The sequence below is a fragment of the Desarmillaria tabescens genome (assembly GCF_030435595.1).
Source record: "Desarmillaria tabescens strain CCBAS 213 chromosome Unknown EV420scaffold_40, whole genome shotgun sequence".
Taxonomy (NCBI): domain Eukaryota; kingdom Fungi; phylum Basidiomycota; class Agaricomycetes; order Agaricales; family Physalacriaceae; genus Desarmillaria; species Desarmillaria tabescens.
Genome location: NW_026848339.1, coordinates 361,706 through 373,372, shown reverse-complemented (window position 1 = coordinate 373,372; position 11,667 = coordinate 361,706). Strand labels below are relative to the sequence as shown.

At 47.9% G+C, this 11,667-nt stretch overlaps 1 protein-coding gene and 1 pseudogene across 2 annotated transcripts; one reads left to right on the top strand and one right to left on the bottom strand.

Annotated features, from left to right (window-relative positions):
• The first annotated feature begins 958 nt into the window (after positions 1–958).
• On the top strand, positions 959–1,056 carry EV420DRAFT_t211 (annotated as a pseudogene). Its single transcript has one exon. The product of its transcript is annotated as a tRNA-OTHER (tRNA).
• A 7,120-nt stretch (positions 1,057–8,176) lies between these two features.
• EV420DRAFT_1647269 (uncharacterized protein) lies at positions 8,177–11,032 on the bottom strand (the record flags this gene model as incomplete). Its single annotated transcript, XM_060478025.1, has 6 exons — positions 8,177–8,505; positions 8,764–9,347; positions 9,399–9,653; positions 9,708–10,287; positions 10,342–10,682; positions 10,755–11,032. 6 exons carry the CDS (start codon positions 11,030–11,032, stop codon positions 8,177–8,179), a joined length of 2,367 nt encoding a protein of 788 aa, XP_060326706.1.
• Between the last annotated feature and the right edge of the window lie 635 nt (positions 11,033–11,667).

Sequence of the window (11,667 nt, the reverse complement as noted above, 5' to 3'; positions counted from 1 at the left end):
TTAGAAATGCGAAATATAAGGTATGTCTCCTCCATCCCCCTATTACTCTTTTTATCACGTATTTCTGATGGTTTCCTTTGTCCTGTGGGGTCATTTGAGTGTTATTCAGGTCAATGAACACAATAGACAAAACTCCGAAGTGGTCCGAAGCCCAGAAATAGGATTTATTACATGTGCTCCTCCTAAACTGTAATATCATTATTTCTGTCGTTTTTGAGACCCTATAAATGAAGTCTGGAGTCGTTTTGGGGTTTTTAATATCAGGGAATCCATTGGTGATGCTCCCCAGGCCATCCGAAGTGGGAGAAACAAAATAAGCGATGTATGCCCCCTAATACCCCCTTTTATACTGTATTATACTGGATCTATATTACGAAGGAGGATGTATTCTAGGGTTTTTATAGCATAGGAATCGACTGGTAATGTTTTCAAAGCGATCTGGAGCATGCTGCACCCTAAAAAGCGAATATTTTCGTTTATCTCCAGGAATAAAGTGTGCCAAGAGTACTGTGGAGGGGTCGTTTGGGTGTTTTCAAGGTCAGGGAATCGATTGGTGAAGTCCTCCAGCTGATCCAATGCATGCAGCAGCCCCCAAAAGCGAATATTTATGCGATTTTCATTATATTAACCTTTTATCCCACTATCCAGGGCTCCTATGCATCATTAGAGGGCTCTATTTTATGTTGTTTGTGTCTATACAGATTATAGTGCCATCCCCTGGCCCAGCCAGTAGCCTGAGAATAGCCCAAATAGCTGTTTTGACCGGAAAATAGCCCCTATTTTGGGTATTAGAAATGTGGCACTGCCACTGGATCCAGTCAAAATTGATGGGCTGATTCGGGGAGCCTAAAAAGGCAAAAGAGCGCACCAGAGCGGAGCAATGGGAGGGCATCAATATGAGGTCATAAATGTTAAGGGAGGGAGGGTATATATAGAGATGAAAAGATATATATATAATGCCAGTATGGTGTAGTGGTTAGCATGTCTGCTCAAAAAAGTCATTTGATATTATTGGATTTATTTTTGAGGTCTCGGGTTCAATTCCCTGAATTGTCCTCTTTTCTAATGATGCCATCATTGACACAGATTGGGAAGCTTACTAAGCCACTTTGTCATCCTGATGGAATTACTGTATATGGGCTGGATGTAAACTGACACTCCTGATGTATCACAATTAACTGTCAACTAACATCTTTCAAACAGAAATCTAGCAGACCAGGCTGGATGAAGGACATCAAGAGGATTCTCACTGAGCCCATAACGGTGGTCCCATCCACCTTGGGACTACTCACGTGGGATAATCTCTATGAGATCCTGGCCGAGGATATGGTGACCAACATGCAGTGGCTACTTACAGAGGCAGGAGAGGATTACCTTGGTGCGGAGCTCGATGGGGATGAGTATCTGAGGAGGAACATCCTTGAAGTTGAGACCTGGCACCGAGCAGCCCTCGTGTGGAATGTATGCCACCCTGACTACCCCCGAGAAGGGTGCCCCACATATTGACGACCCGCACCGATGCCGGCCCCGTACGCGTACCAGAAGATTTACGTGGGAGGAGGAGGAGAAGATCAAGGCTTTAAAGAAGACGAAGGAGCTGGGCCTTCCCGCCCTGACAAGGGAAAGGGATCTATGGTCCCTCCTGTGAGGCCACCACCAGGACCGCCACCGCCTACTGAACCTAGACGGGCAGGATACCCGGGTGGGTACCCACCCCCTGGGGACAATCTGGCCCTGCGGTCATTACCAAGGCCACCAAACCCGCCGGTGCCTCCAGTCCCACCTTCGCCCCCTGATTCTATTCCACCCTGGCAGCTTGCTGTCGGTGTGGTCAACAACCCTTGGAATGACATAAAACCTAAGCTGATTACACAGCCAGAATACTTCACCGGGGTATCCTCGGATATCACATGCTTCCTCCATCACTGCAAACTTTATTTTCAAGTCTTTCCCATGTACTACACCATGAATGATGTTGGGCAAAACCCGTATCGAATTACCTTCGCCCAATCCTACTTACGAGGGAAGGTGCAGGAGTGGTGGAACGACCAATTCTACCATTATTGAGACGCTCATGGGCACTGGAGATTGCCCTCGTGGCAGGAGTTCACCAATGATCTCATGCGACAATTCCGAGAAGTAGCAGAGCTTGCCATTTGGAAGCAGAAGTGGAAGAAGCTTCGCCAGTCCGACTACAAATCGGCTGTGGAGTTTTTCTCGGAGTTCGAAAGGTTAGCACACAAGTGCGAAGAATTCAGGGACGAGAAACAGATGTTCAAAGCCATCAAAGCCGCTGTATGTCCCACAGTCCGGACCACCATCATGCACGGGGACAACACTCATCCCACCACATATGCTGAGTGGAAATGGCAAGTCAAAAGGATCGACGCCAATTACCGATACAATTATGCTCAGCAAGGAGGCAAGTCCTCACCCAACCAAAGCAGCAGTTCGGATCGAGGCAATCAAAGTCAGAAAAGCAGGGGCGCTGGAGGATCCGGCAATAAAAAGGACGCCACCAGCACCACCTACGGAGGGGCAGGACAGCTGATGGAAATCAATAAGCTGTGAAGCGAGAAGTGGTGCTTCAAGTGCGGAAATACCGGGTGGAGCTGGGACCATAAATGTCCGACGGACAAATCAAAATGGATCCCGGTTAAACTCCCTCCATGCAAGAAGATCCCCATCCAATGACTCTGACAACTACTCGCAGAGGCCAAAAAGGAGGAGAGCGGGAAGGACTCAAAGGTTGAAGAGGTCAAGGAGGATCGGTCGTCAAAAGAAGAGCCAGCGTCGAAATAAGCGATTCGACAGTGTTGGCAAAGGACTTAGTTTCACCTGGTGTGCATTCTCATTCTACTAGTCAGGCTCAATCTGTATATGTAGGTACTCCATACGATCAATATACCAATTTTTTTCGCCGTGTTAACAGTAGAAGGAACTAAGGAAGAGGAATCGCATAACACTAATGGCGTAGGAGGGGATTTCTGCCGCTCTATGCAGCCCGCATCTAGCAATGAACCCCGAGGGGCCATCCAAGCTCAGGACCCCCCACTTGACAGTATGGGGAAAGTTTCCAATGCAAGGAAGAGACCCTCATGCCAAGTCCCGACCGAAACCAGACGTGGGGACGGTCCCCCCGGAGAGGGAGAAAGGTCGACAACCCAGCCTGTTGGGCCTGTGGCTACACCGTCTGTTCTAACAGGAGGCATTGGAAAAGTAGCTGAGGTGATGAACCCGGGAGACCACCCTCACTTAGTAGCCCTCTCATCGGCAAACAGTAAGGACCTCTCAGGGGAGCCAATATGTGTGCGTCCACGAAGGGTTACCCAAAGTACTGCCGGAGATAGGAAGAGCAGTAAGAAAGGATCAAACGTGGAGGTTACAACGTCGCACACAAGCACCTGAGGCCAGGGTCGAACACAGGGCAGCGAGCCCTCCTCCACCCCCTCATTGAACAGTGACCAAATGCCACCTAAGGGCCCCCTTCGGCCCAGTGACCAAATGCTGCCATGAGGACAAGATAACCGATCTAGGGTTACGGTCGAGGAGGTTCTAGACGAAGAAGCTCACTTACAGTCCAACATCCCGATCATGCCACCTAAGGGGACATCTCCTGTGACCCCCTCGGTGCCCGAGTATGTACTGACCACCTGAAAGGAGCTCCCTGACATGTATTATGAGCCCTTCAGTTTGCTCTGGACACGACGAGCGCTCCAAATCGCTAAAGGAGATGCCGTGGCCAGGGCCGCCCTCAAAGGCTGGGTACACCCTCGACGTGTAGAAGAAGTAACCGACAGGTTATGTTATGAGTTGGAAGAGCAAACCGAGATGGCCGCTCAGGCAAGGGAAAAATGGGAATGGATGGAGGATTTGAAAAGGCAGCCAATGTATATACGAGGGAGGAAGGGGCGAAACGTCTCAATAAAAGTGCAATTGGAAACCCTAGACACTTGAGAAACCCATGCCCTAAATGCCCTGGTAGACAGTGGCACCACGGGCAGCTCCATAGATCATGCCTGGGCCCAGGAACACGGCCTTAACCTTAAAAAAGCGGCATGCCCTGTCCCCATCTACAATGCTGACAGCACAAGGAATAAAGGGGGAGACATCACCGAGTATGCTGAAGTAAGGTTGCGAATTGGGGACCACGTGGAGCGGATCGAGTTAGCCGTAGTCAACTTAGGCACCACCCCTCTCTTCCTCAGACATGACTGGCTACAACGCCATAACCCGCTCATTGATTGGGATACCGGGGCGGTCACATTGGCCCACTGCACATGCCAAAAAATTCCGTTCTCCCTCCCCAATACCGATCCCTCTGCCCGATGGGACAAGTACGAAGAAGGGGACACCATTTTGGTCATAGATTTTGAGGAAGTCTTCCATGTACAAGCAATGGGAACCAAGGCAAATGAGTTAGCGGCCCAGGCTCACACCAAAAAAGTTGCCAAATCATTCAAAGAAACAGTACTGGAGGAATACTGAGAGTTCAAAGATATCTTCGACAAGGAAAACTTTGATGAACTACCTCCACAGAAACCTTGGGATCATGCCATCGAACTAATTCCCAATGCCAATGCCAACTTGGACTGTAAAGTCTACCCCCTCAACCTGACGGAGCAGGAGGAGCTGGATAGGTTCCTTGACGAGAACCTGTCTACCGGTCGTATCCAAGCCTCGAAGTCTCCCATGGCTTCTCCCTTCTTCTTTGTCAAGAAGAAAGATGGGAAGCTCTGCCCAGTACAGGATTATCGCAAGCTAAATGAGATGACCATCAAGAACCGTTATCCGTTACTGCTTATTGGAGAGTTGATGGATAGACTGAAAAAGGTGAAGTACTTCACCAAGCTGGACATATGGTGGGGTTATAATAACATGAGGATCAAACACGGAGATGAGTGGAAGGCAGCATTTCAAACTAATCGCGGCCTTTACGAACCCCTCATAATGTTCTTCAGGCTAACTAATTCTCCTGCCACATTTCAATGGATGATGAACGATATATTCAAAGACCTCATAGCGGCGGGGGAAGTATCGGTGTACTTGGACGATATCCTCATTGCCTCCAAGACAAAAACAGAGCACAAATGCATCATGTGAAAGGTGCTCCAAATCCTACGAGAAAACAAGCTATTCCTTAAAGCGGAGAAGTGCGAATTCAAGGTGGAGGAGACTGAATATTTGGGAGTAATCATCAGCGAGGGAAGGATCCGAATGGATCCTGTAAAAATCGGGGGCCTATTAGATTGGCCGATCCCCCGGAGGAAACAAGAGCTACAATCTTTTCTGGGATTCTGCAACTTCTATCGATGATTCATTCAGGACTATAGCAAACACGTCAAGCCGCTAACCTCACTCATGGGAAAGCAAGAGTGGAAATGGGGGGAAAACCAGCAGAAGGCATTTGAAAAGCTCAAAGAGTTATTTCGTGAAGATGTGGTGTTAGCCATTCCATTGGATGAAGGACAATTCAGGGTGGAAGCGGACTCCAGTGAAGGAGCGGTGGGGGCGGTATTGTCCCAGTATCAGGGTGAGAAATGGCGGCCGGTGGCCTTTTTGTCCAAAGCTCTCTCCGTTATGGAACGTAACTACGAGATATACGACAAGGAGCTGTTGGCCATTATGATCGCCCTCAAGGAGTGGCGTCAGTATCTGATGGGAGCTCGAGAGGACTTTGAAATCTGGACCGATCATTCCAATCTCCAGTACTTCCACAAGCCTCAAAAACTCAACCGCAGACAAGCGTGGTGGGTGACTGAGTTAGCGGAGTACCAGTTTACGCTTCACCATAAACCTGGGGCCCAGAACCCCAAAGCTGACCTACTGTCTCAACGAGCGGACCACGACCAAGGGAAGGAGGACAATCAGAACATTACTGTCCTTAAAGCTGAACACTTTAGGGCCTTAGTAATGCCTACAGCTGAAGAACTTCATGAAAAGATTAAAGCTGCCACGCATGACCCACATCACTGGGATAGAGGGATCTCCGATTCTCTCAACCATGAGAAGGGCATCCACTGCGAACAGGACCTGCTATGGTATGATGGGCATATCTACATACCCGTAGACCGCCAGCTTCACGGGGAGATCATTGCCCTCAAACACGATCACATTACTGTGGGACACCCTGGTATCAAAAAGACCAAGGAATTGGTACTCCGCGACTACTGGTGGCCACAAATGTGCAGAGACATGGAGACCTACATAAAGGGGTGCGATGTTTGTCAACAAACCAAAGCGGACCGACATCCCAAAAAGGCTCCCCTTCACCCCAATGAAGTCCCGGTTCGCCCATGGACCCACATTTCAGTTGACATGATTACCAAACTCCCGAGCTCTAAAGGATTTGACTCTATCCTAGTCATCGTGGACCGCCTTTCTAAAACCATCATCCCTATCGCATGCACCGAAGAGCTTACCTCCCTTGGCTTCGCCAAGATCCTGAGGGACTATGTTTATGTACCCTATGGCATAATGCCAGAAAAAGTTATCTCAGATCAAGGCTCGGTCTTTGTTTTCAAATTCATGAAGGAATTTTACGCTCTTCTCCAGGTCGAAGGAAATCCTTCCACTGCATATCATCCCCAAACAGATGGCCAGACTGAGCGGGTCAATCAGGAAATCGAGAAATACCTGAAAATGTTTGTTAATTACCAACAAGACGACTGGAGTGACTGGCTTTCATTGGCAGCCTTCACACACAATAATCACCAGCACGCCGCGATGGGGTATTCCCCATACAAAATCATATTCAGGAGGGATGGACAGGTCATTAAAGGAACACACAGGATGGTAGCCGTACCAGCAGCAACAAAGCTAATGGAGGAGATAGAAAAAGTGCAGGGAGAAGCAAAATTATCATTGGAAAAGGCGGCGGAATCAATGAAAAAAGCGCACGATAAACACAAGGAGGCGGCAGTCAAATATCAAGTCAGGGACAAAGTTTGGCTAGATGCAACCAACCTTCACCTTCCCTGCCCTGCGAAGAAACTTGGAGATCGACGAGTGGGTCCCTTTAGCATCACAGCAAAAAAGGGACTATCGGCGTATAAATTAAAACTACCAGTGGCCTGGAAAATTCATAATCATTTCAATGAATCTCTCCTCACTCCATACACTGCCCCTGTTTTCTCCAATCAACCATGCCCAGAGAGACCTCCCCCTGAATTGATTGAAGATGAAGAGGAGTATGAAATTGAGGAGATAGTGGAGCAGAAGGACAAAATTGTAGGCTGGGGACGGAACCGTTGCACTATCACAGAATACTTAGTGAAGTGGAAGGGGTATCCAATGGAGGAAAACTCTTGGGTAAAATGTTCCAATATGGCCAATGCTGAAGCCTTAGTAAACGAATACAAAGCCCAGACCTTGCGCATCAAGGAGAAAATAGATCGAGCCAACAATGGACTATCATACAATGATCCCTCTTCCCTCACCTCACAATCTGAATGGTCTACCGTCACAACTAATGAAGCAGATGGAACACCTGCTATCGACGACTCCACCTCCGAAGACGAATCAGAAGTCAACCTAGAAAATCTACAACAAATTCATGAAAATTGGGAGTTGGACAGTAACGAGGAAGATGATAACCAAGTCCCCTCATCATTCTACTTGGATTCAGCATCTACAGGTGGGACTTCAGGCTCATTCGGGACGAATGAGTCTTAGAGAGGGGGTAATGTTACAGTTTATTCACCTTTTTCCTTTTCTTTTCTTTTCTTTTCACATAATTATGCTTACACATATGTTTCCATTTAACTGGTACTATTTTTAACGTATCAACTTGTACTTAAGTAGTAGCCTATGCTGGTCTAAACCCCAGCTTCGGCTAAGGTTTATTCTACCCAACTCCAAGCTCCTAGTTTCATGACTATCTAAGTCCTCAATCGACTCGCTTTAATCTCCTTTGACCTCTAAGAGTATTGTCCACTGAAGTGTGAGTGGCGATCCTTAGTTGATCTAAGTCGATTTTAGTTGGTTGTTGACAATCCTTCTTGGGTATGCAAAGCATTGGAGCAGCTTGGCTAGTCCTGGCCGACTCCCACCACCCATTCTTGGTGTACCATTGGATCTTGTCACGTAGTTGGCCTTTCATCGACTCAGGGCATCTGGGCAGGTAGTATGCATACCTTGCCTGATCATCCTTCAAAGGTATTGAATGGTTTACACCTCATAGTGGTGGAAGCTTGTCGGGTACTCCTCCAAGAATATCCTTACAAGATTCCAACCATTGTGTGTGCAGCCATGGTGTATCTTTCTTTTTAAGGCACCCCATCTCTGATGTTCGTTCCTTGAATCGTGAAGATGCTAGGTGCATCGCCTCATCCACGGCCATCCTACCGAGTTTCTCCTCAGTAGGCTGCCCTTGGGGGTAGTATTCCTTGGTGAATTCTTGTATGAACTCATGAACTTCCTGCAGATCAGGTTGGTAGTTATTGCTATCCAACTCTAACTCCACAGCTCCATTAGCCATATCTTCAATATCTTTGATAGTCACCGCTTCATCCATACCTATCAGTACGCTGGGGAACAGGTGAGGTAGTGTAGGTTTATTCCCTAACTCCTCACAATCGGTGACTTCCTCTACTGTGGGCACTTTTCTTTGTGTCCGAGGCAGTTCAGGCCTGTCTGAACATGCGAGGTTACTGTCACTTCCATGTAGTCAATCCTTATGTTTGGGGTAAGTGACGTGTTTGGAGTATCATCGAGCAAGCTCTTGTGCTTCCTCCCCCTCTGAAAGGGTAGGCATGGACCTACTGCCCTTTGTACCCAATTGGAGAATGACAGGGTTTGTCAATTCGAAATAGCAAATGTTCGCAACTGGGACGAAGTCGGGACTAATGGCGTCAGACGTACTACCACTGTCGAACAGTGTGAATGCCTTCATGCCATTAATTTCAACCCAGGCAGACAGGCACCTGTTCTCTCCTGAGTGACAGAATGGTCTAGTTCCTTTGTGCTGAGCCCATTTTAATACTGGCTCCAAGGTGGGGGTGAACTCGCCGTGGCTTTCTTGAATTGTACCAAGAAACTCAGGATAGTCCAACGACCACTCATCATGAGACCCGCATTCGCTCACTACAGACTCGTCCTTGTTGGCCTCATTAGTAGAGCCCTCCCCTTCCCTAATTCCCCATAGAAATTCAGACAATTGTGGGTCATGGTCCCTCATAGCCCAATTCCACTCATCATCATTGCCATAGTCGTTGGGATCTTCCACAATTTTGGCCTCATACTCAGATGAATACTGAGAGCCTCCATATGGCTCTTCCGGTACAACCTCAGGCTCAGTGTTTGGGGATTCGGTGGGATTTTCCATGTCTTCTGCCCCATCAACACTCCTGGCAGCCACCATCCAATTAGATGAATTGTTCATTCATCGTTGATCGTACATGGGGCAGTCAGGGTCAGTGGAAATATGGCCAGGCTTTCCACAATGATAACAAGTACGGGTGGATGAATCGGATTCCTTACAAGCCCAATTCATCCCACCTTTAGTAGTGTCCAACTTACGTTTAACAACTACTGTATCTGGGCAAGCGGGAGGGCTGAATTTTCTACATGTCGGGCTGGGAGGTTTGTGCTGTTTATCACTAATTACATGCAGCTTGAGGGCATGCCCCCAAAATTTCTCTTCGGGGGAGGGCCTGTGTCTCATCCTTTTAGCATGCTGCCCCCGTTCTATAACCAGGGCATGTCACATGATATCAGGGCAAGAAGATAGCTCCGTGGACAGCCCTTCATCATATAGCAAGTCACTAATGGATTTGGGCATTTTGTCCATAATGTTACAGCATACATTGTACACATCTGGTTGGGATGGCATGTATTGAATATGGTATACCATGTCAGCATATAGCTGGTGTAGTCCACCATCCCAGGAATACTTCACAGCCTGATAAGATTCTGAGGCTGAGCAGAGGGTAGTCTCATACACAAAGTTATGGAACATCACCTTCACCACCCTCAAAAACATCCATTTGTATGCGACACGACCTCTGTCGATGAATGTGGAATACCAATGTTCGGTGGCACCTGATAGGAAGCCATGGAGCACTAGCTTCCATTGGCAGTCGCAAGATGAAGGGATGGGATCACCCTCATCATTGTGAGTGATAGGACTGCCACAATGCCCAATGAGTCTCATCCATCCAATCACCCCTTGAAACCAACAATCAAACTCAGGAAGGTCAGGTTTCCCATGGTATTTCCTGAGTTTGATCATGCTGCTTGCCATTAAGCACAGCATGGCTGGGTCAATGTCGAGGTCTGAATATAACTCTTGACTGACCAGTAGGTTATATTCATTGAAAACTTAGTCGAGTTGATTATTACCATCAACCACTATAGGTCGATAGTCATAATCCTCCTCTTCAAAGTCATCATAAGCGTGTAATACAGTAGCTTCACACACAAAGTCATGCAGGGGAGTTGGCACATGAAATTGGTCCTCATCATCAGATGGGGGTGGCGAGGGTGGATTACCACCCCCACCACCTCCACCTCCACCTCCACTGGGTGGACCTCTGTCGGAAGGGCCTCCAGCATGAGATAGGTGAGGGGACGGCATGAATTGAGATCCAAATCCCCATAAATTACCATTGTCATGGTTAGACAGTGCTGATGAAGGTGGGTTTTTACCACCACCACCACCACCTCCACCTCCATCTGGGGGTCTGTTTGTGGGACCGCCAGGATTAGATGGACCTGATTCAGGCTGTCTTGGATGCTGGGGGGCCGGAGATCACCCAGTATCGGGCAAATAGCCACCTCCAGGTCCGGGAGGACCAGGGGGTGTTCCATCCTTACAATGGGGGTCCACAATGGGCTTGGTCGTGGAAGGGGACAGTTCTGGTTTCATGTTGGCATCTGGCACCTTACCAGAAGCCGATTGGGCTCCAGCATTGAACTTGGGCAGATGGCATAGGATAGGATTAACCACTGGCGGGACATATTCATGTCCTTTACCCTTGTCGAGTTTCGGCTCTGATTCCTCAGGATGAGTGCCCTCAAGCCCTATCTCCATTCATTCATGGAGAGGCGTAGACGTGGGCCTGAGATGACGGCATTCATCAGAGTCTACATGGGACAGCTGTACCCCAATCTTAGGATTATCTGGGTGGGATACAACATGGTTAACATTGATAACCAACCTGTAATCAGGAAGTGATGTGGCTTTATGCAAGAACAAATCCTGTTGACACAGTAGTTGGATACAACCACACACATGTAAGTTCCGTACATATTCTTCATAGTTGGTATGCATAATATGAAGGTGTTCATGCAATTCCTCGCATGCATCACCAGATACTCCAGGAACATGACCATCCCTGGAGTTGCGAGTTGATTCTTCTACCGCTGCTCCCAATTGGGAAAATCCATCGCTGCTATGGTGGAACTGTCTAACTTTATTGAGTACAGGTATGGGTTCCATGGCTATTATACCAGGTCCTATGCAATTTTCGTTGATGAAAAGATTAATCATATCGCTTTTGAACTTGTAAACGATATGGCTACCCCTTTCAGATCAACAAAAAGCATGGCCTTTTAAGCCCTTGGCTAAGCATCCAGCAAATTCATTACGAGCTTTGGAGTAGACATTAAGACCCCCAGGAGCTAGTAGAATTTCCTTGGGATCCACAGATGGCTGGGGTGAATGGT